General features: G+C 38.7%; 1 protein-coding gene across 5 annotated transcripts in view; it reads left to right on the plus strand.

Annotated features, from left to right (window-relative positions):
• The window catches only part of FBXW11 (F-box and WD repeat domain containing 11), a gene marked incomplete at its 5' end in the record, with an annotated part of 71,296 nt that overhangs the window by 29,811 nt on the left and 16,058 nt on the right, over positions 1-25,427 (plus strand). For 2 of the 5 annotated variants that reach the window (XM_082006095.1, XM_082006098.1), the window contains 4 exons: positions 9,192-9,254; positions 10,340-10,565; positions 20,325-20,511; positions 21,360-21,450. In XM_082006095.1, the coding sequence (XP_081862221.1) occupies positions 9,192-9,254; positions 10,340-10,565; positions 20,325-20,511; positions 21,360-21,450 (567 nt within the window). The remainder of the gene's footprint in view (positions 1-9,191; positions 9,255-10,339; positions 10,566-20,324; positions 20,512-21,359; positions 21,451-25,427) is intronic. The other 3 variants (XM_082006096.1, XM_082006099.1, XM_082006097.1) reach the window with 2 other exon arrangements.

Here is a 25,427-nt window from a genome sequence, read left to right on the forward strand (position 1 = left end):
CTAACTGCCTAACAAAATCCAGTTATTTGGGGAAGCTTTGTAGATGCAAATAGTCTGAACAAATATGTAGCATGGAACAAGTGTCTGTGGTGCTGTGGAAGCTCTGAACTCATGTTGCATTTACTTCAATAGTTTCAACAAGCTCACTGTATAGGTAACACGATTTGAAGTTGTCTTTGAGTCTTAAATATACAGAGGAAAAACTGTGTTACTTTGTGGTGGGTTAAGATTAGAAGTGCAAATAAGTTCAACCTAAATAGGTTTACTTGGAAAATTAATTAGATGAAGCATTAGCAATATTGTTCGTGCAAAAACAATAATAGTAATTGTAGCTGAGAACTTGAGATAACTTCTCTTAATTATAAAAAAAAAAGAAAATCAGTACCTTGCTCCTATTGTCTGTGTACCTTTGACAGCCTGTTTGTCGTAGCCGTGTTTCTGGTGTAAACATTTTACTGTTAAAATACTTATTTGCAGGCAGAAGGGATTTCTCTTTTGCGGTGCTCATACTCTAGAGTGGTGAAAGTTAATTCAGAGAAGCTTTAGGAAAGTGATTGCAACCATTTGCAGCAATATCACTGATAAGCCTGACTGCTTTAACATACTATTTATGTATTGAGATTTTTCTGCTCTGGGGAGGAATGTGTATTGCTAATGTACTGCATGCATACAGTACCTGCCAAGAAAGGCTGAGTGACCATATAGTTAAAGGCATGAACTGAGACAGCTGAAAAACAAGGAGCACTTGTAAGGTGAAGGTGTAATTAAACCTCTTGTTAGGCTGGGAGAGGGCTGCAGAGTCCAGCTGGTTAGAAAATAAAGCCAGTTTTCATCTGAAGTAAAACATGATCAATAAGCCTCAGGTGGAGCATTGTAGTAAGACTTGCTGGCTGCCCCTTGCTGCTCGATGCTCTTTCACAACCTAAGATGATGATATTATTATTATTATTAATTTTTTTTTTTCAACTACCAGCTTGAGCTGAGCAAGTAGGCACTATGGAAAACATTACAGCAAGGCTTAACATAACCCCCAAACCTTGCCTAGCTGAACTTAAAATGGCATTTGCCCTTTTTTTTTTTTGTAAGCTGATTCTGCATAAAACTGGTACTTTCTGTTTTGAGGGGCAGGTGTAGAGAAAGTGATTAAAATATATATATATATTTAGGACTCAACATATTTATATTCAGCAAAATAGTTTGCATGATGTGCAAGTTTTGCAAGCCTTCATGCTTCGGTACTCAGAATGGTGCAGGGATGAGTCATCAAATTGCCACAATTACACAATTCAGTACTCATTGTCCTTGTAAATACAACATATTAATATAGGATGGATACAGGCAGTTTTTGATTACTGACTCCCTACTCCAGACACTCAGAAAATTAAATGAGAGTTAGGGTGTCTTTGAAACAATTACGCAAGGAATGCCTTAGACGTGATCCCGCAGTACCTGTTGAGGTAAGCGCGCCCCTAAGAAGTAATAAGCTGATACATATTTACAAAAAAAAAAAAGCATGGAGAACTTGAATTGCCTGATGGATCAAAAGCATCCTCCCCATCTAATTTTAGCAACGATACCTGCTGCTGAAAACACCGGCTATCTCTTGGGATTGCAATAATTGTATTTTTTTCTAGGGATGTCCATTTGCTGGGTGGAAATACAGGCATGCTGGAAAATAGCTGGTAATTTGGTCAAAAGTAGCACTTTTTATTTTTTTATTACATCCTAAATCGCCTCCTAGCTTAACCAGTGAATAAGGTTTTTTTTATGCTAATCTTTATGAGAATCTGTATTGCACTATTTCTGAAGTTCTCAAAGCCAGCAGGGTGATTTTGCTGTTACGGTACTTCATCAGCAGTTGTGCTTTGAGGTTGGGGTATGAATTACCAAATTAACTGCTCTGCTGAGTAGTTTCAGACTGTAGTTTGTGCATACAACTGTCTATTAAAAGGATGTGCCATCACCAGGCTCTGCGGTGGAGTTGGAGCCCTTGCTTAGCGTTTCGTGGAATTGGATCAGAATAGTAATTCTGAACTGCTGATCATTTTCATGTATAATTTCGTTTTGAAAACAAGTTACATACCTTAGTCCTCTGTGGACACAGCCCACACTCATCTGACTTCCGAGATTAACTTCATGTTAAGGCAGACATACTGAATATTGAGAGATGCGGTTATGTATTTACAGAAGATCAGCACGTTAATTTTGTAATGAGTTTAAGGTGAAGACTGACGCTTTAGAAGCAAAGTTAAAATAGTGGTAGTAATTGCCAGTCATCAAAACCTTAGTGATTAAACAACATAACCTGTTTAGTACCTGCTTGCATTCTCTTGAACTTGCAAAAATAACTGTTCTGGAACATTTAGGTGAAGAATGACTTGAGATTTTCTTTCTCTGAGCAGAGATACAGGAGCAGGCAACTGTTGGTTTCAGGGGATTTACTGATCTGGACAAAACTTCCTTAAAAGTAGGCCCTTGAGAGGTGTCAAACTGGGTATCTGAAAGCATTAGATGTCTTAAAAACATCACATCTACAACTTGTGGTCAAACTATGGTGTTTGTTTTTAGAGACTTTAAACACAAACTGGATAACTGTCTGCTGTGCTGAATTTACCCTATCTTCCTGTAAACTGCTTGGTGGTTAGTCAGAGGCCAAATAAAAATGCCTTATTTTCAGTATGAGGGTTTTATTTTCTAATTTTGCCTTCAGCTGTTGGATCGTGGTAGACTCTTTTAGTATTTCCAGTATATTTTTGTTTGAACTTCCAGCAATAACTACACTAAAATAAAACCTGGCAACTGGCAGAATAGCTAGCTAGGTAAGAAATGAAGCGTATTGAGCTTAATTTGTGCAGATCCCTGGTGCTTACATAAATAGTTTAATTTAAGCTGAAACAAGCAGTTACTAATCCAGATGTCAAATATAGACATGTCCATGGTCAGCAGAGTTATAACTTTCAGGTTAGAATCACAGAATATCTCAAGTTGGAAGGGATCCATAAGGATCGTCAAATCCAATTCCCTCCCCCTTGCAGGACTACCTAAAATTAAATCAAGTTTCACTTGATCTGCCTTAGAGCTTTGTTTTCAAGTGCCTTATAGTGGCTCTGGGCAGTAGATTGAGTTTATCTACCATCAAATATTTTTACAAACTCTTTATTTGGAAAATCATTTGGCTGTGGGCTCTATTTTCTACTTTTCTCAAGGGATTCCCTCCCTCCCCCCCCCCCCCCCATGCATAAAGGTATGATTATCTCACTAAATTAAAAAAAAGTATATTTTATCTTTTTACATAATTAATGGAGAAATATTGCAAGGAACCATTTTCTATAGCCAACTTGAGCAAGGTTAAACCCATAGTTGAAGGTACGTTGTTCCTGGTGCTGTCATCTTTGTGAAGCCAAACATCTTTATTGCCCAGATTTGAATAACTGTCCATACCTTTTTATACTTCTTTGATACGGGATTCTTTTATGTCATTCCTCTGTATATAGCCTACGGCAATGCTTCTGAAGAAATTTTTTTGAAGTGATGCATCTTTGCAGTGGTTCGGATAAGCACGCTTTGTCAGTGACCATCTATTTCTGACCTGGCATCTGGAAGCACTGTAGTATTTTTGCATTTCTTTGCAGACTGGTATACACAGGTTTTGAGGGATGTGATAAAGGGGTTTGGTCCTTGCTGTGAGAAGAGTGGATTCACATCTTGTGCAGTTTAAGTTAGTGGTTCTCCAACTTCATTTAGCATTTGTATTGTGGTATCTTTTTATTAAGAGTCTCTCAGTAGTTAAAAGAAGAAAATCCCCTCCTATCCCTGATCAAGTATCAAGATGTTGTTAATAAACACTGTTTAACAGGATCCTGGATTAGAAAATGGTGACCATTACATCCTATGGAGAGGCTTGCATTCATTTTGAAATGCTTTAAACCATTCAGGGTTTTCTGGCTATATTAAAAGCAGGAAGCCCTGAGGGACACATGCTCATCATTTTCAGATGGTAAAGATGGTTACCCAGCTTTCTTCCTTACTGATGTGGTCCAGTTGTCACATAGGATGGTTGGATTCCTCTCTTCCTGTGGGTGAATGTGTAATTAATACCTTCAGCAATCCTTGTGCTGGCAGAGCTGGTTTCAGAAGGCGATTTGAGTATACAGAGCTCGGGCTTAATCTGCTGTGTTTGACTCCAAGATATCCAAGTATGTCTTAGTTACTTTTTATCGTTTCTTCAACTTCTCTAGAGTCAGATGTAGATGTGATTTGCTAAGGGAGAGGAGAGCCTGTTTAGCCAAAGTGTTTTGATTAGTTTTGCTTATTTTGTAGTTTCAACTGAAGTTTCCTGGTATCTTTTCCAGAGAGTGGGAATTTTCTCAAAAATTAGATTTTTAAATACTTAGCTTGATCTTTAATTCAGATCAGAATTACTGATGTAGTCTCAAGGGTAGTGGGAAATAGAAGTTCTTGTTTTCTATCACTTTCCTTTTCATTGTAGCCAAAAATATAATTGAAGGCTGCTATTGTCTAATTTTGTCTATCCATCTTTTGTATCCTGTGAATCCATTCTTTGGTAGGGAAAAGTTTTGCATTGAAGAAACATAGCAACATTGCCTGCTTTGCGAAGTGCTACTGCTGCTCCTTGTGTGTCTTGTCCCAGTTCCCAGGATTACTCCTATCACTTCTATAATTGCTGTCTCGATACTGGAACTAAAACTGGGTTAAAGAACAACGCTGCACCATGCTGTTTCTCTTCGGAGTCAATTAAGTGACTAAAGGCACTCCCAAGTCCTGAAGCATGGCGCAAACCCAAGCGTTACCTGCCTATAGCTAACAGAAATCTGGTTAGCCCCTACAGGTTTGGTAGATTTCTGCTGGAAAAGACGTAGCTTTTTTTACATATCTCGTAAGTGAGGTGAGCCTTGCAGGCTGAGTGCCATTCATCTACAAAAAAACTTTGGTGCTTTTGCACTTCACATCATACAGCCATACGTATGGGGAACTATATTATGCTTGAGATACCAGTTTTAGTTGCTACCAGGTATCTGAGGATCTTAATTGAAACTGTGATTTATAGAGTTCCAGAATACCTACAAAATTTTTTGCCGTTGGGAATCATTCATGGTTGTTTTTATTTTGGAAGCTTTTCACAGTCTCCAAAGGAGGAGAGCTTTCTGTAATTATGCTGCTTGTCAGTACCTCTTTCTCACGAGTAAATTTTGAACCTGTTTGCCATGTTCATCTGCATCTCATAGACATCCCAAAGACTTGAGGTATTGTGGAGCAGAAGGACTAAAGAAAGCCTGAAGTTACTACAGAACTAAGCGAGGGACATGAGATGCAAATCTTCAGGAAACAAGCTTTTAAAATTTTACAGCTTCTAGAGCAATTTGTAAATTTTACTGCCATTGCTGGTTTTACCGTTAGTGAAAATAAAGCCAGAGGCTTTTCTCAGCGTAACTTTATTCAGTTGGGTTATAACAACTGTAAGGCAATGGAAAACATCTATGCTTAGGCCCATTGTTACCACTTTGCTGTTGCTGCCATTCCCAGTAGGGGATGGAGAGCGCTTATTCCAGGCTGGCTAATTAAGGAATGACAGCTGGTTGGAAATAATCATTCTACTTTTGCAAGAGCTGTGAGCAACTTAACAAGAATTTCTGGAAAAAAATGAACTTATAAACAGGGTTAACTGACAATATGTAGAAGCTACGCTTCCACTGTGAGAAGCTGCTGGGATCTTGTGGTTGTGGGGGTAAAAAGAAATAATATAGCCTGTTCTTTCAGAGTCTGCAAGTGCAGGTCAGCCCTATGGCAGGGGCTCATGGCCTTGCCGGAGTAACTGAATGAGAGGTCATCGTTTGCACCAAGTCTTGATGCTGTTCAGCAGCAGAGCTGCTGGGAAATGGCACGGACTCCATGTCAAATCCACTTTGAAGCTGCTGGGGAAAACTGCGGAGGCGGTCAGCATGGTAGCTTTATGTAGAGGGTGGGTGGGGTAAACAACAAGGTGCAGGTTGAGAGAAGGGAACAGCATGATGAAGGGAAGAGTTGAACTTGTAGATGCCTATCTTCCTTCTTGCACAAGAGCTGGAGGCTGTCCTGAGCAAGGACTAGTGACACCAGCTGTTAGGAATTTTGAAATTCTTCTTTTGCCAAGTGCTGTGGATATACAGGACAGATTAGAATTGTCTAATTGCTTCTTCCAGACAACAGGACAGGATCCACCTGGTTGTCTTTTAGTCATCAGTTAGTAGGCTTAAGTGCTTTAGAGACACATTGTAGTCTGAGTTAGGATGTATGTGATCTGGGGAATGACCCCGAAAATTGAGTGTTTAAGACAGAAGTAGAGCAAATTTATTAGGAAGAGAAGATATAATAAGGAAAATGAGCTATATATTTGGGAGCAGAAAGGGAAAGAATGAAGGATTAAAACCCTCAAGCTCTAAAATATAGTAAGAAAATGTGGAGTGAATTTAAGATGGGGGAAAAAAGCAAAAGCAATAAACACTGTAGTAGCGGATGCCATTAAATTAACACAGCTGCCTGCTTCCTGGTTAAATACACAAATACAATGTTGAATTTCCAGCCTAAAAATCAACCTGTGTAGTCTGCCTGTGCATTCATGACCCAGATGTTGAGAGGACATGGAAATATTTCTCAGCAGCAGTACTGTCTGTGTCAGGTGGCCCATTTGTGGATCTAAGACACTGTCATCTTAGCCAAGACTGTGCTCTGATGCTCTGAAGGAAGAGGGACAAGTGGAGAGGGGCAGGAGAAATGCAGTCCTCCTATTTCTGCCTTGTGTCAGTGGACATGCCAAGGATGTAGCATTTCCCTAAAGCCTGCCACCCAGTTTTCTTTACCTAGGCAGCAACAGAGGCACAGTAGAATTGAGTAGGTGCACACCAAAGGCAAAAACTTGCTCTGTGGTCTGCCTAGTGTGGAAGGCTGATCATTTTGGTGAAGTTTGCATTCTTGCCCACTTTGCGTTACAGTGCTGCTCTGCTATGGTTTTATTATATGTTCCTAGAATGAAGGGACATTAATATTTAGGGGACAGTTCTTAGCCTACATCCCAGGGAAGCCTAGCAGTGATCTCTGAGATGTTTCACCATAAAGGAGCAGAAGAAAGCAATGGCAGAGTCTCTCTGTGACTTACTGAAGGAAAGTTAGGTTGGGGCTAAATGGATGTAATGTGGGATTTCAGCTGAATATGCTGACCCAAGCCATCCATGTTTGATATTCTCAGTAAGAGTTCCTGTTCCTTGCTCTTAGCTCACAGGATCAATGGAGATATTTGGCCTTAACTGTAAAAGAGGATGATGTATGTCCTTAAATGAGTAAGGTATATTAATTGAAAACACTCTTTGCAACATACAATCACTGTAATGACTATTTCTACACATTCAAATTCAAAATAAGATTTTAAAAAAGAACCCTGAACATAATTCCTTGGAGTCATGTTTTCTTTCCAGAATAGTTTAACTGGTGTGGACAATTTCGGTACCAGTAAGTCTACGGCTGATTTGTGCTCCCTCTTGTGGCACCGTGCGGTGGGAGAGCACCGTTTGCGCATCGTTTGAACATCAGCGATGGTGCTGGTTATGAACAGCATGGAGTTATGAATAACTGGAATGGCCCTCAAGAGACTCAAAGTTTGAAAATGTGGAAAGTGTGGTTTACTTTTCTGGTGTTACTGTTCTACATATGTCCAGAAACACTAAAATATATGTATCTGTGGAGTAACACAAAACCTTTACTGCCTTTGTCTGTTTTTAGATTCCTCACTAGCCATCTCCTGGGCTTGTATTTGTCATTGTCATGTGCATCATAGCTAGATAAGATTGAGTTTTTCCATCACCCAGTGGACATAGGTTTTCTAATGTAATCTTTTGTCCGTGTGATGCATGTTTTCTCATACCTAACTGCAAGGCGGAAAAAGGTTCAAGGTAAACTTCAGACAAAGCCATGTACTCAGGTGGTGGAGGAAGGCTTGCCGATGGGGGTAATACTGTTAATTTTTCAAGTTTTCTGGTTCTGGTGCAGTATATTCCTTGCGAAAGAACGAGGAGGAGATGAAGTGGTGAATGCTTTTGAGGTGGAACTGTGTTTTGAATGGGGGCGGATGTAGTTGTTAAGGGGTTAATCCATAATCTGTGATGGCAAGAGTAAAGGAATTGTGTGACTTACTCCGTCATGTGTTTTCCTTGAGTGCATTGTTCCTCTTTCTGCCGAGACTGCTGATCAAGGGGAAGGTGGCTGAAATAAATACAGACAATGTTTTAAGACATTCAGTTTTTCATGGCAGCCCTCTGCCAGTTAGCTGGTGTCTCCTGGGCACGAATGATGGGGCGGACAGGGTTGGGGGGGAGCTGAACGAGCAGTAATTGCCTAGGTGTGCGGTACCCGCGAGTAGGTAGAAATAGATGGTAATTGTGGACAGCAAAAGGGAGCAGATTATTAAAAAACAAAAAGAGAAGAAATGAATGAGAGCTTACCTCAGTTTTTCAAATTCTTTAAAAGAAACATTTGCAGCTGAATGTTTATAGAAATTCTTACATCTCTCATTCTCGAACAAAGGGAAACAAACAGTAGGGAGGAGCAGTTATGATGTGGGGAGAGCACTGTAATTAAGTCAGGGTGAAGAAAGATGGTGACTGCCAAGGGTTATAGGACACAGACTGTGGTAGTGAATTACAGAGGCGTTCTGCAGAGAACGGTCCCTCCTCCTTGTGGTAAGCTAGAGCTGGGAAAAAAAATTCATACTCTGTTGCATGTAAGTAGTATATAGTGATTTTTATTTTTTTTTCACCTAGACGTATGCAATTTAACTTTGGCAGAAAGTGCTGGTTGATTACTTTGACAGGTTTAATTACTTTGGCTTGAGTAGGATGAAAGTGAATTTATTTCCCAGTGAGAATAGCGTTGAAAGGCTGCATGAAAACCTGTCAAAGGAAATTGAAGAGGGTCTGGGGAGTTATCTTTACAGTAAATGGAATTGATAAACATGTCAGTTAAAACAGGAATTTATTTATAATACCCAGGTTTTGTGGCCAGAAATCTTTGATAATTCTGTTCACTGGGAAAATGAATTTTATCTGTTCAGTTGATTTGCTTTTTCATAATGCTTGTAGAGCAAGAAATTGCCATGGAATAAAAAATTGAAGTCATAATTCTTTTTTTTTTTTTTTTCCTAGAACACGTCAGTAATGGAGGATCAGAATGAAGATGAGTCTCCAAAGAAAAATACCCTATGGCAGGTAGGACTAGCATTCATGTAGAAAAAGAATTGGCATGACTTTATATGTTCCTGCTTTTGAGAAACCAAATCTCGCGTCTGCATAATCATCCCTGTATGTAGTTCACTGTATCATCCTAAAATTAACTCAGCCTTCAAGTGAAGGATGACGCTGATGAATAATTCTTGAGAAGTTACTAGATCTCAGATTTTTTAGTTTGTGCTGACCTTGAAAGAACAATTCTGCGTCAAAGGATACTTGGGAGTACAAGTTCAACCTTTCCGAGCATGTGACTGTCATTTAAAAGGAAAAATTCAACACCTTCACGCGGCAAGGAGTTTGCTTCAGTTTGCTTTGAAGAAGTTGCGAATATTTCAGAGCGCTGACAGTTGTTCCCCAGCAGCCCTCTTGGTCTCCTGAAGGGCTCAGAAGAGACTGGCATCAATCTTTGGTTCTATTTAATAGTTAGCAGTAAGGCCTGGGGTGCTGTTCTTGTAGCATCCTTATTTGTAACTAAAGCTCCTGGGATTCTAAAGATGTTTTTATGTGGATGTCCCAAACATTGACAAGAGCTATTTTTCAAAAACAAACCAAGCCCTTGACATTGTGTAATTCTCAGTTTTCATTTACGGACAAGCAGCTCAACATTGACATGAGGGTCTTGAATTTTTGTGTTTAAATTAGAGTATTAATACACAACTTTGGTCTGTCTCTAAATGTATATTATTTGGTCTCTCTCTAAATATGTATTATTTTAACTGCTGGAACCTGTGTAAATCATTTGTGGGGGCAGACTGTAATATGCAGTTGAAACTACTGGTTTGATCTGAGAAAGTTTGTTCTAAAAAGTTTCTTGCTGTTTAAATGGTAAGAGGAATTCAAGCCTTTCAGTGTAAGTAGTAACTTACAATTATGTGCAAAGTCCTTTCATTGATCTTTATGAAGGATGAAGTTTTTATGGCCTAACTCATAGCTTTAAGAATGTGTTTTAAAATGTCAGTTTGATTGTTTCTTGCATCTTCTCACATATTCTTCCTTGAGAGAGTTCTTGTAAAGCTGCTCCTATTGTTTATGTTTAAATATTGATATTTCTTTTCTAAAAACAGATAAGTAATGGAACTTCATCTGTGATTGTATCAAGAAAAAGACCATCAGAAGGAAACTACGAAAAGGAAAAAGACTTGTGTATTAAATATTTTGACCAGTGGTCTGAATCAGATCAAGTTGAATTTGTGGAACACCTTATTTCACGAATGTGTCACTATCAGCATGGACATATTAACTCTTACTTGAAGCCCATGTTACAACGGGACTTCATCACTGCGTTACCAGGTAAAGTAATAGTTATTTTAAGAGGTGCATTTATAAATACTTTTTGTTTAATATTTCAGGCGTATGCAAACTTTTCAGAACATCCTCCAGTTTTAGGTTGTCGTGTATGAATAAAGTGATGCTTCCTAGTCAAAAGAAGGGCAGGAGAGTGGCCGAAGTCATTTGCTTCTGTGATTAATTGAATTGGCCACTGGATGCCAGTGTTGTTCCATGTAAAAGTAGTTTGAGTAAGCGTATCCTGAAGAATAGTTTCTGTTTAAACTGGAACTGGGTTGTTGCAAAAGTTGCATCTGTTCAAGCTCTGGTCTAAATTCATTTTTCATATGAACCCCATAGGTGTAGAAAATACTATAGAGGTGTTTTCATTTGTGAAGCCTTTATTACTTTTTAGTTTTGTTCTAAATTTCTGAAATCTTAAAAAGCTGCCTGCTTAGATGAGTGAATCTAGTTTGTTTGGTCTTGTTACTGACTCAAGAGCAAAAGCACTTGTGGGTTTTTATTGTATAGTCCAGCCATGATTCCTTCCTTCAGTTGCTCAGAACCTCTTCTGCCACCGGTAACAGTAGTTTGAATGTAAAATCTGTTCTTACACTTGCTATATGCATTTCTTGGGGGGAAAAAAAAAATTAAAAATTGAGCAGTAATAACTAGGTATATAGAATGTTTAGCTTTCAATCTTCTGGTAAGTCATATATATTTTTCCATTAATTTCTGGAAGGAATTGTATCCCTGGATTTTTGCTGCTGGGGAGACTGATTCATTTGATTCTTTGAAAGGTAAATGTGTGGACATTGTTCCCAGAGTGGGAAGTAAGCATGAAATAAGTGATCAGAATGTTCTGTTTGCCACTGGCAGTACAGATTCACGCCTGCAGTGAGTAGTCTGTGGATGTTATCCCAAGAGTGCCAAGACACAACAGTGAACACTGAGGGTGGATGAGGAGATGATACAAATTGTAAAAGGAATTGGAAACTGGTAATTTTTTGAGCACAGGGAACCCTGAAGTAAAGTGCCTTTCAAGGCTGGTCGTATTACAAGGTCTTGAAGCTTTCGTAGCCGTTGGTGTGCTTAGGTGGTCTCGCGTGTATGGGCTTTCCTGGTATCTGGGACAGAGTGCTGCTTGCGTGTTATGGGTTTCTGTTCTCTGTAGCACTGCTATATTTTCACAAAACCTGGAGGAATTCAGCTTTTGAAGGTGATGAGGGGATTGTGGCTTATCTGTCAAGCATGGTTGAAATGAACTTCTTAGTAGTTGGAGGGGAATGAAGAACATAGGGTAGGACACAGGAAGTGATATGGAATTTCAGATGTGCTCTATTTTCTTAAAAAACAGGCTTAAAAATGTGAAAGAGGGCTATGAAAGGGAGGGAGCGTCCTTTCCCCTCACACCTCAGTTTTAGGGAAGTTATTTAGCTTGTCTGGCCACACACATAAAAATGTGCTCCTCCTTTCAAGTGGAGGGCTGTCTCCTTTTAGGTAGCACGGATGTTTCTTCCAGCTTGCTTTCAAAGTATTGAAAGTTGATTTCTCTAGGGAGTAACTGGGATTAACTAAAAAATAAAGTGAGGTAGACAGTCATAGTGATCGTGTGCAAATATGTGCTTCAATTAATAATTTTATTTTGTTTGCTTTTATACTTTAGGGCTAATATGGAGTTATACAGTTCTTTCATATTATATATTTATTCATAAGAAATTTTTGAGCTGCATAAGCTGACACATACACAAATGTGTAAATATATATATGTGCCTATATATATATATTTATGTTTACAACTGTTGTTGTTTTTTTATGATGTAAATGCTGGGAACTGTCCCCATACTCAGCCTTTCTTGAAGGTAATGTGGTATGTGAAGAGTGTCTGTATAACTTATCCAAGAACTTAATCTGAGCTGATGGAAATCAATACCGTGTTGGACTAACATCACATTGAAAGGCAATGGTGAAGTACTGCTGTTTTAAAAGATAGTTTCGCTTGTCTTAAAGGAGTAAGGTTCCTTTGTTTTAAATGGAAATCGTTTTTGCTCACTGTCTGTTCCTACTAATTTTACACCTGTGAGAATGCAGGAAAAATGGAAAAAGTTTGTGGTATCTGGCTTCCCTTCGACTCAGTGGAAAAGTGTGATAATTCTGGTGTGCTTTTCTGTAAGTCGTGGCAGAATGTTTAGTCTGCAGGGTCTGTTCTTACAAGGTTGGGCTGTGGTTGGGCTCTTTACTGCTAATCACCATCGCAGAGTGCGGCTAATACTGCATCAGCTATTGCAAATCCCATTGATCAGAGTGGCTCAGCTGCCTATACTCATTGTTTTTGCGCATCTGCCAATGAGGCTTCCTCTAGCGTGTCAAAAACAGCTCTCAAAAGACAGTGGTCTGTAAAGGACAGCGTAATGGCAAGAATAATTTGTCACCTTTGTGCTTTTGATTATCTTAATTATCTTTAAGATGTTAATCTTAATATTCCTTGCATGGTGTCATACAACTTGTGCCCTTTCCTTAAACAAATTATAACTTTGACCCCTGAGCAGTACCTAGTCATCCTTGATTAGGAAAGAAAGTCCCTTCCATACCTGTTTTGCGTGTTAAAACTAAGAGAACCGTACGCTGTATCAGGCAAGTAAAACCCTGCCAGGCTTCTTTTGAAATTTGTTTCTAAAACAATAAAAGCCTGTGCAGTTGCAAGATCTAAGTGACTGTTTCATATCTAATGTTAGTCAGTTTTATAGAGTTGACATCCCACATTTGGGTTTCATTTTCATACAAAGTGATATTTACACATTGAGCTTTGAAATCCCTGTGGATTTTAATTGTTTTATTATTGAAATTCAACCAAACCTTCATCTGGTACCTATAATCAACAACAGCTGTAATTTTTCACCATTTTCTGTAAAACTGCAAAAGCTCTTGTAGAGGCATAAGAGTTGGGAGTAATGTTTTTCTTTGAAAAGTGTACCAATAAGTGTTAGATGCATTTTACCAAAGAAAATGGATAGGTTTTAGTACCTATTTCAGAAACTGTTTATAAAACTGAATACTGACTGTCTTTTAATGTAAAATAGGTATATGCAGCTATTTCGGGTTTATTGTGTCTTAAACTTAGTCCCACACGTTGTCCGAAATAATTATAGTCAGCCTATTTACGTATCTGTGCTTTGGACCTGTTCCTACTATGTTAATTAGGGTAAACATTTTATTTTACTACTTTTTTTTTTAATGTGAGCAATTTAAATCTGTGCACTGCTGCAAGTGGTAACAATCTTAAGAACAGAATTGGTGGCAAAGCATGTGTGTGTTTGTGCTCAGTATGCAACTTTGAAGGCTCTGTGTACTCATAGAAGGTGAGATTGCTGTGTTTTAACATCAGAAAACACTTGAGTTTCTAACTTGTAAATTGTTTTTAACTGTGACTAGTGTTATACAGCATTGTGAAAATTATGCATCTTAATAAAGGGCTTCTGCCCCGTAATTTGCAGTTGATCCTTAGAACTTGATGAAATAGTGGCTTCATAATGAACAGGCTTTATGTGTTAAAAGTGTACGGTCCCAGATTGGTATGTATACATGTGTATGTTGTCGCTGTTGTGAAGATGTGGTAGCTGATTGCAGTTAAGTTTTATTGAAAACCTTGGTTTAGTTCAATTAAACATAAATGAGCATTTGATACTAGGGTGAGACCACAAGCAAGAGTCCGAAAAAGCCTTGGGTTAGTGAAGTCGAATGAAAACAAGCTGAGCACTTGTCACTTTGGGTTTTGTCTCTCCAAACTCTTGGTCTGATAGTTCCGTAAAACATCCTTCTGCAGACACTTGTCGTCAGGATCTTCTTGAGAATGTTCCTAACCTGTAGAAAACAAAAGTCACCTTAGGAAGGAAGATTTTCCTTGTACTTTGAGTTTATTTGGAGATTTACTCTCCTTAGGAACCGTGTTCTAGCCCTGTCTCTAAATGCTTGGTATGTATGTTACAGTGAAATGATTTTTTTTTTTTTTAATTGGCTTTTGAGAAGGGCCTGGGTCTCAGCCTGCTACTTCTGAGTTCTGCACATGCTACAGAAGGGCACCAAACATCTTGTAGTAGCCGGTCCTGCTTGCGTTCTGGAGCGTAGTCTCTGTTGCACTGTTCCCTGAAGTGAAGGAGAGGCTCTGGTTCAGGGTGCTGGGGCCAGCGCTCCGGGGGCACGGTGAGTTTTGTGCCTCTCTTTGTCTGAGGAAACGGCATTAGTGACTGCTGGTGCCTCAGCAGCGGTTTGCCAGCTCTTCATCTTTGCTTCAAATTGCCTTGTTGACAGCCAGAAATGGCAACATTGATCTCTCCAAGAAAGGTGTAGCTTTTGGACGAATTGTTGGTGGTACCTTGGTCATTAAGCTTGTGTTTCCAGACTTGAAGCATGAGAGGTGGCTTTGGATCCAGATTTTTGCGACTGTTTTTCAGAGGATTGTTACCACTCTTTCAAATGCAGTTATTTGAAAGACTGAACAATTGCAAAATGTTCTGTCATGTATCACTTTTCTTAATCAGTTCTGTGCAACTGCGTTTAACCTGGAGAAGTATCTTTTTGAAAAATAGTGTTTCATAAGGAAAAGCTAAAAGCAGTTGAACATCAGTTGATGAATACACACATTGTATTTCTTGGGCATCGCATTCATTTCAAAATAGGAAATCATAAAACCATGGACTTCACCAGTCCTATGTTTGCCTTGTGCTAAAAGGTGTTAGGATAGAAAACAAGCCCTGGTGTGTGCTGTCTGCCATCATGACTATGATTCAGATACTTTTTTAATGGTCTCAAAATAGTAATCTAAATCTGATTCTTCTGAAACTACTTAAACAACATGTCCATTCTTATTCGCACAAAGGATTTAAAAGACAACATGTGGATTTCTAATAATGGAATATGCTGTGTGCTGCACATGAAACTCCTAAAGTGTTTGAACTTGATTCAGAAACACTTGCCTGCTATCGAAACCACATGATGCTGTCATCCTAACTCTGAAAGGCATCTCAAGTTCTACTTTCAAGCTGACCAGTTCAGTGTCTTCTGAAAGATGATACAGGTATGTTAGAGTAGGAGTGAAATATCAAACCCACCACCACCAAAAAACCCAGAGAACCATGCATTTGTTGAGTTCCAAGTATGCTTTGCAGTGTAGCCTTTTTATTAGGTTGGTTATTTTTAACTTTACAGCTCCTCAGACTTCTGATCTCTTTTTTTTTTAATGGGAGGATAATTTAGTTTGTTGCCAGGAGATGGCAGTAACAGATAAACTTTTAAAGAATTATTGACCATCATTTGAACATCTTCTATTTGTTTGTCACTTTCTCCCTTGGGAATTCATTTTACATCTGATGTGTTCGTGATCTTTACATGTCAAAAATTGCTCAAAGCTGCAAGCAAGTTGTTAGCAACATATTCAAGTGCCAGCATGGCTATTTTGTCCCATGACCTTTCTTTTAAGATTACGGTTGAAATAAATGCAGAGTTGCAGTTTGCTTAAATGCTTTTAGTCAAGTACAGCTAAGTTTTTTCCCCCTTCTAAGAATGCTAGTATACATGTGTCATGGTGGTTTTGCTAAGTTATGCCAGTTAGGCTAAATGAGACTTACGGACTTTGGAATGAGAAAAGCATCTAGTAGACGGGTATGTGTTCAGTGTGGATCCTTCCATCCCATCTTTACTGGAGATAAACAGCGGTGTTTTGACCAAAATGGGGCAGCTGTTCCTTTGGCCGTACAGCCAGTTTATTTGACGAACTTTGCATCATTTGTTTGCTCATTCACCTGCGATCTTTCAGGTGCATGAGTCGAGAATTTCAGACCTTAAAATGCAGACATTGAAAGATTTTACCTGTCATCAGTGTATCTTGTGCTGCTGGCTTTTTTGGAACCCAGACATAGCTGGAGTTTGGTTTTCTTCTGACAAAGAGAAAATAAGATCATCTGAAAAGATTAGTTTGTGTGCCTCTGCTCCTCTGCCGTGCCACCACTGATGAAAAATGCCTTTTGTGTGGAAAGGACAGGACAGCATCCTTATATCTGTGGGAGAGCTGGAAGCCAAAAGTCAGTGCTCTTGTCCTTCCGCCACATTTTGCAGAAACACTGTTGTCATCAGAGTGTCAGCATCTCTTTTTAATAATTTCTAGATCTTCTGGTTTAGCTGTAAAATGCTTCAGTGTTTACTCTTAGTTTCTTTTAACTTCTTCCAAGCTTTGCAGTCATTCATTTTTATCTTTAATTAGTAAGCCTGAAACATAGTAGCCTGTTATTGGTTGAACAGAATTATCAATTCTGTCATTTCTTAGCACTACAGTCTCTTGTTACCCATTGATTTGACTAAATATCCCTGTGTGAGTGAATATTAATACCCCTTTAGCGTTGAATTACAGTGCACATGCTGGAGGATAGTGAATGCACAGACTTTTGAAGAGGGAGAGGAGGCTGTTCTGAGCTTAGATGTTGTATAATGGCTATTGAAAGAAAAATGGTGCAGTGAAACGGGAGCCTTAAACACCTTTTATACAGGAACCTCAGTGTACTGCTCTGCTACAGAGTTTGCAATTATGGTGAACTGCCATATGCTCTGCACTGTTCCCTTTGGGAACTGTGAGGCTTTATGTTGAAAATTCTTCCTCCTCCTCTTCAAAATATAATGTTCTCTGTGTTGGGAAAATACGTAGAGGACTGCGTCGTGTGATTACAGAGTTATAGATGTACTAGACGGTTGCACTGTATAGGCTGATCTTACGGTGCTGAGCATGACTGTTTTGCACTGAAGTCTAAAATAACTGCTAGATCTGTTCCTCTTAAAGCATGGTGTGTGCCCTGTTCACACCCGTAACTTTTGAAATCAGAAAAACGCTTACTCACCAGACCTGTTTGTTTTCTCTATTTTTATCTAGCTGTATCCTCCACATTGCATAATGAATTAGTTTGTCTTCTTGATACCCAAGGATTCATGATTTTAAACTAACTCTTCAAAATGACCTTGCAACGATTATATTTTCTGGAAAAACCTTGAGAACTGTTTCAAATCACATAACATCACAGGAAGATGAATATATCCTAAGTAACCGGTATTTAGAATCTCAAAGTTGTTATTTACTAGAAAGATTGGGATGCGGCAGACCAGAAGACCACTTTTACAATGTATTTAAAAGCCCTGACGTTTTCTTCAAACTGCTGATGTAGGAGATGGCGCAGCTTAAAGCTACTCTGAGACATGGCATTGTTAGGAGAGAATTTGCTGGTCTGGAAGTGGTTAGACTTGAGCCTCGGCAGTTATTTGGACCTTGTTACGTTTCAGTTATTGAATCTGTTGTTATGACTGGTATTGAAAAATTTGTATAAACCCAATTTACATTGTAGGAGCTTTCACCATTCTTTAAAGCCTTTTTACAGATCTCCAAACAACATAGAAGGAATGAACACATGCTCTTCAACTACATGTGCTGGTTTCTCCTTTCTGTTGCTGTTAGCTTCTACGAAGGCCATGTCAAATTTAGCATGCGGTGGAGGACTAAATGAATGCACTTTCTTAATTCTTTAAAAAAATTAACAGTAGTTTCTTTGATTTTTCGGGACTATTTGAAGCCTAAAGTAGTCTGTCATGAGATAAAGTGGAAAATTAAAAAGGTCGTCATCTCGTAGTTTGAAAGATTTTTTTTCATGCTTGGCCAACTGGCATAGGTTATTCACAAAATTTAAGTTATTCTAGGTCTCTGATTTAGTGCAGTTTTTGGGAGAGCAAAATTGCAGGTCCTTTGAAAGAAGTAACAGACTTACCAGTGATTTTTTTTTTTTTGTGGGACCAATGACACTGTAGTTGGAATGTGAACAAGAAAAGTTTGATTGCTATTTTCAATTTAATGCAGATATATTATCTAAGTGGTTTCTATTTACGTACCTTTACTTAGCTACAGTCATGTTTTTAAATCTAACACCCTCAGCAGGAGAGATGATCTAGGCAAAGACCATAAGCAAACACATGCCGCGTTCCACCTGTTTTTTGTCTTGATAGATCTGTGGTGGCAGCTTACTGTATTCGTCATCTTTATTGATGTGCTTATTCTTTCTACCAGGTTCCACTTAAGTACCTAGTGCTTTTGGATAAGTATTAACAACATATCGCAGCACATTGCCTTACACAGACCTGGATGAATGGGCAGGATCCCAATTCTGGTATATTTGGACTTCTACTGGCGTGTCGAGTGCCTTTTAATACGTAAATCTAACCCTACCATGGTATAAAAGGATCGCAGGGGTTAATAAGCTGCTTCTGGTAGCTGGGATCTTCATGGTGAAAGTCAGTGTCTCCCCAGTCTGCTATAGCTATTGCTTGTTGACCCACATACCTTATGCCACAGGTGAAAATAGAGCACGAGAGCGAGTTGCCCCGGTAGATATGTTTCTGGGATGTCTTTGTGCTACCAAAGGGCTTTCATTTGGAGTAATGTTGTTTTACTTGAGAGTTCTCTTGTGGTACGTTGCTGAACTAATTTTTTGCCCCAGTAAAGCTAGTGTTGCCAAATCAGCAGTATGCAAACTCGCCCATCACTCCGTTGCCGTAGAAGGTAGCATGCGCCAAGGGTGGGAGAGCAGCAGATGTGGGAAAGATGCTAAGATAATATCTGTTCATATGGCTATCGTAAATACATTGGGAAATCTTTGTGAAGCTAAACTGAATTTACTTTGCACTGGAATCTACGGTGCAGAAGCTGAGCTGTCGCCTCTCATTATTTGAGAATTACTTGACTCTTGCTGATGCTGAGGTTTCTTAGCCGATTCTCATACTAGAAACAATTGCATCCGCTGGCCCCAAAATAAAGGCTGTATTGAATGTTACAGTTTGAACTACTCAACTTAAAGTTGTTTTAAAAAAACATTGTCGTCTTAAATTTTTCTCTAGCTGAAGAGAAGTGTCAAAACCCCCAGCTTCTGGTATAAGTCATTCAGTAATAATTTCTCTGAGTGTGGAGTCCAGTGACAGTAAACCGTGAATCGGGACAAGTGCCTGAGACGTTAAAGCACCATTTGCAATTAAGGAGTTTATTGTCAAACTCATTCTTATTAATTTTGCCTTCCTACACTAGGGTGCAGGGCATGGTGTCTCTGGCATACGCTCTACCACCAGAGTCCTGAACAAAATTCAGGAGTGGACTTGGCACCTGGAAATACGAAAGAGCTTAAATAGAAAAAATGGCCTTGCATTTGACGCTAGAAATTTTTTGCAGAATTTTTGCTCGTGCTTCTACTGCATATGTCTGCATTTGTTCCTGTGGAGCCCTGTCTTCTGCTGGGTTGAATTATCTATTGTTATATGTAAGGGAGTAGTGAAAGAATCAATATTTTAGTTTCGCATTACTGCTGCTTAGTGAAGCATCTGCTTGAAGATGACTATCTTTTAGGACCATGTAGCCCAATGCAATGCCAAACCTTGAAAAGGCCAGGATTCTGTGCCCAGAAGCAGCAAAAAGCTTTCTGCTGCTTGTGTACTATGCTGAATTTTGGTCTGCACTCGTTCTCACCTTGTGGAAATGGGACAGTCCAGTAGGCAGACTGTACGAGAAAGGAGTAAAGTGTTAAGAGATATTTTGGTGTACGTGTTTGGATTAATTTGTAACTGGTGCTTCTACATATGATAATTTAATTATCCTGTTGCTCCAGTGCCTTAAAGCTGTGTTGGCTTTCTTTGAATGTATTGCAAAACTTGTTTAGTAGTTTACTGTGCAAGTGATTGACGTTTTGATTGCCTTTCATTTCTTTGTAGAGCAAGGCTTAGATCACATAGCAGAAAACATCCTTTCCTATCTTGATGCCAGATCACTCTGTGCAGCAGAGCTGGTATGTAAGGAATGGCAGAGAGTCATCTCTGAGGGGATGCTATGGAAAAAATTGATTGAAAGAATGGTACGCACAGATCCGCTATGGAAGGGACTGTCAGAAAGAAGGGGTTGGTAAGTACCGTGACAATAACTAAATTCACCTTTTACAGTGTTCTCCTTCACACATTTCCCTAACCATGAGCTCTGCCAAAAAGTAAGTTTATAGTTAGTTGGTATCATGGAGACTCTTAACTCTGCTACAGACTAGTGGGGGTAGCTACGGTGGAAGCTGTCAACTCCCGTTTCTACTTTTGGCTTTGTCCCCTGTCCTTTTGTACGCCAGTGCCTTTCAACGCTTGCTTTCTTGCGGTAAGTCTGTCTGCAAGTCTGTAATTTCTGTTTTGCAGGGAGAACTGACATCTAGAATCGGTTAACAAAAACTAGCAATAACATGTTTTATGGGGCTTTTTCTGGAGTGAAGTATTTACAATTAAACCTTTTTTTTTTTTTTTGCTTAAAATGTAAAATAGCTGATTGGGCTGCAGAAGCTTCTCTCAAAAAGAAACCATTTATGTTTCTGGCAATGGAATTTTTATGTTCTTTATGAGTATCTGAAGAGATGAGGTGTTCTGCTTTAGAAACCTGCTTTTCTGTGCTCTCTAGTGGTGTGCCTAAGAAAATGCAAGGCATATTGTAAAGAGCAAGAGGACGATACCCTGCTGGCTAAAAGCCTTATGAAGCAGTGAACCCTAATTTGGAAAATCATAAGGAAAACACTTCTTGTCTTTTTAGCCTTGGAGACCTTAAAAACAGCTGTCAAATTGTAAAGTCACAAGGGTTGTAACAGCAATACTAAACATTCTTACAAGTATTCTGTGAGAGTATGTCACAAGGTTTTGTCAAAATGTGCAGATTTTGAAGTCCTTTAAAGTTTGGATTTTTTGTGGTAAATTGAAAAATATGTTTCTGGTTCTTTCTAGGGATCAGTACCTGTTTAAAAACAGACCAACAGATGGCCCCCCAAATTCATTTTACAGGTCTTTATACCCAAAGATAATACAGGATATAGAGGTATGTTTTTCTGATATATAATATCTGCAGGAGAAATAATGTTGCATACTGTTAGTGTTTTAAAGAGGGTGCATGTTGGAGCAATGAAGCATGTCATATCTATCTGTACCACTACTATCTTGTGAGCTCTCGCTCGTCAGACAATGTAAAAAAAATACTCTCAGCAACTTAGTGTCACAGTACGTGCATTACCGTGTTACTTTAAGTGTTAACTTTAAAAGACTTTTTTGCCTTTACAGATTTTTTTTTAAAAAAAGAACTCTTCTGGGACTATGGATTTTAATAAAATAGTTGTTTTAGGAAACTTACTACTCAAAGACAGTTCCGTGTATTGCTGAATGTTCTAATGCATCGGTGACGCTCACTTAGGAAGCGATCTGAGGGTTAACGCCTTAACAGCAATCATTTAAAACATTGCTCATTTAGTAACTTACTGCTTCTAAAGCAAATATTGCAAACGCAGCTTTCTTCAGCGTATGGGATTCTTCTTTCCCCCCTCGAGTGGTTTGAGAACAATCAGTCGTACAATGATAAACACAGTAGGGGTTATTTGTGGTAAAAAGACTGTAGACATGACTGTTCTTTTCTCTGATACACAATTTTGCTCATCTTTAAGTGTTACAAAGTTGGGCTTGCTCACTTATTTTAAACTGTTTCTGATAAGTCGGGATCATGGTATTTGGTATTCTGCCTACCAGCAGAAAATCTGTCTTGCTCAGTTTGCTGCATACCCACCACAAAACTCTTAAGTTATACCACAGACTGTAATGGATTTATTTCAGCCACGTGATGGATGTGAAATTATTGGTCTGAAATTCATTAGTGGGGAAACACGTGTTTTGATGTTTGTCAGATGTGAACTAACGGAATCATTCTGCTATGGCAAATGTGAGTTTGTGTTGCTCGGCACTCAGTAAACAAAGTTATTCAGAACTCTTAACCTATCTGTAAAATGTATCTGCTGGAAAACATAATTCACTTTTCAATTTTTTTGTAACCTTTTGCTACACAGTTTACAAACATTTGAAGATAACGAACTAAGCATGAAATGTAGCGTAGGCAAAATAAGATCAGACTTGGTATTTGTGAGATGAATGATACACATTTTATTGTTTGAAGGGAGATGTCTGCTCTGTAAGGAATGATAGAGTGATACTGCAACAATAAGAAGCCTGTGGGATTAAGGAGAACTCTTAATGAGATATTTTCTTGCTCTCTGCAAAATTCTGTCACCATTCAGTAATGAAAATGGGTGAAAAGCGGTATGAAAAGATGACCTTTGAGATGACATGGAACACTAAAGGACTCTAGCATTATTATCACTCAGATTTTTAAAGTTACTGTTCTGAAACATTTGTTTAGGTGTAAGCAGAACATTTGTATAGGAATACTTATTATTAGAGGTGAGAGTGTTCCTTAGAGATATTCTGAGGCCATTCAGCCACTGAACTGTCACAATCTGCTATTCAATACTTTCATTCTTTAGTTGCTGTAGATGTGCTAGTACAATGCACAGGAATGAAGCTCCTGAACTGGGCAGTTTTTGCTACTATGAAATAAGTAGTAAAAAACCCAAAACCCTCAGGCTTTGCTTATTGCTAATATATTAAATGTAAAAATTTTCAGTCTCTAAATATCTGGGAGTGGGGAACGAGTATGCCACTAAAAATATGTCATGGTAATGAACATGTTTCTTGGAAAAGCTAGATTTCATTAAGATAACAGTAAATATATTAAACCCTCAAATTAGGAGAAAAATTTGCACTGCACTGCCTGAAAATTAAGGGCTCATGTATTCAATATGGATGTATTCAATATGCATCAGTGTCTGGAAGTCAAGAAGCACAGTTTTATAATACTCTTTTGAACCCTAATTTTCTTTCAGAGTCTCAACTCATAAATTTTTATTTTTCATTATATAATGCTCAGGTGGATGATGTGATAACCCCTTACACTCTGCATGTTCTACATTTATCTCGTGTCAAGCTTTGAGACAGAGCTGGGATGGTAGAACATGCTGTATGTAAAACATGCCATGCCACTGGTACTTAAAAATAGTAATGCAAGTAATGAGCGTGGGAAAAGAGTTGTCTTTTCTGCGGTGTGCAAAGAGTACACAACTGTGAGCTGTTGCCATAGTTTCTGTCCATTCCGAACTGCCTGGCAATCCGGCTACTTTTCCATACAATTTCCGTAGTTTCTACCTAATGCTTACATCCTTAACAAAGTTAAATATTACTGGGACATGCGGGAAACTCCCCTGCATCTCAAACTCGGATGGAGGCAAGAACAGGGAAGCAGAATGAGGGCTGTTCAGGGAAAATCTGTAGAAAATCTGCTTTCCATTCCACGCTTGTGCCTATAAACCTATGAAAACCCTTTGGCTGTTAGCGTTTGTCAATCATTAGTTGCCAATACCTTAAATTCTTCCCCAAACCCACTGTCCGTGGCCTGTGGGTACTTCGGTAGAGCAGTAAAGCTGAAAGGAGCCAGGACCTGTCAGCTGTGGGCTCTTGCCTCTGAACTTCACTTTAGCAAAAGTAAGCGTAAGCCTCTGCCCAAATTCAGGAAACAAATGTGTCTTTGGTCTTCTAGAGTGGTGAAGTCTCTCTTTGAAAACTAATGGCTACTTCCAGAATCATCTCTGCTCAGTTTTTTATACAGGCAGCACATTTCCTACTCCTGGTTCTTTGAAATTGCTGAACTGGAGGGGGAAGGCAGAAGGATGGGGCTTGTGTGCCACATCAAATTTTTCCCTGTTTAAATATTTCCTTCAAGCTTTCTGAAATACTGCTGTTTTCCATGTTTCCAACCTGGAGTGGGGTTAGTGTTTCTGCTAATAGTCAAGGGTCCAATAAGTCTTCCACTTCCAAAAGTCGATTATAATTTTTTTAGTAAATCGCCCTTTAAAAGACTTTTCACAAATTGCTTCCCTAAAGGACTGTCAAAAGAAGCTTTTAACACTGTTTAAGAATGTAGATGGTGAATAACAATAGCAACAAAAGTTAGCTATAAGATTTGAAGCACTTAACTTTTTCCTCCCCTTATGCTGTTTTTAAGCCTAAAGTCATGCTCTCCCTCAGTTTCATACTTTTCCCATTCCTTCATTTTTCAAAGCAATGTGCAGAAGCTCTTAAATAAGACTTTTAATCTCAGCTGTGATGAAGAATTTTGTATCTCTGAATAACAAAATGTTTTTCATTCAAATATTTGTCTGGACCTGTCGTAAGATCTTCCTGTTTCTGTCAGAGGGTCAGAGTTTAGGGAGCTAGTGATGAGCCAAAGGCTACCATATTAGCATTTATATAATTACGTAAGTATTTTTGTAAGACGTTTATCCTGTGTCCAAAGGACTTGATTTTTTTTTTTTAAATACCAGAAAATGTATTTGATGTGACACAAAAATCTTGTCATTTGGTACTTTACCTGTGGAGCACAAAGATTAACCCAATTCTGCTAGACTATTTCTAATGATAAAACTTATTAATTTATGGCAGCTGGTAGTAAATTGGGTTGTGGGTAGAGATAAGCTCAAAGGAGAATGCACTCTCTCCTTTGGATTGACTGATGACAGAATTGGAAAAGTAATCCAAAACCTGAATTAACAATTGGAAGGAAAAATGAGGAATGATAAATAGCAAATTTGAATTCTTTCCCTTGGGCCCTATTTGCATTTTGGGTCAAAAGTCCATGCAACCGCAAAGTGTCGTTAGCTGCAAGGTAATACAGGCAATGATTTGGCAAAGTGAGGTTCCCTTGCCTCTGAAAATTTATTAGTGCCAGTATCTGTTTGTTTCATGCCAAACACATTTTAGGAACATAATGTCACTTCTGAACTCATTGGAATTGAAAATAAGAGGACATTTAGAGATCTGAAACCAAGTTCTTGGAAAGAGGTGGTTACTCTCCACCTCCACTGTGAAGCCAAATATTTAATTAGGTTTCATTTCACAAGAGGTGATCCAGTAATTTTAAAT

The sequence above is a fragment of the Phaethon aethereus genome, assembly GCF_964289735.1.
Source record: "Phaethon aethereus genome assembly, chromosome: 14".
In the NCBI taxonomy this organism is placed as follows: domain Eukaryota; kingdom Metazoa; phylum Chordata; class Aves; order Phaethontiformes; family Phaethontidae; genus Phaethon; species Phaethon aethereus.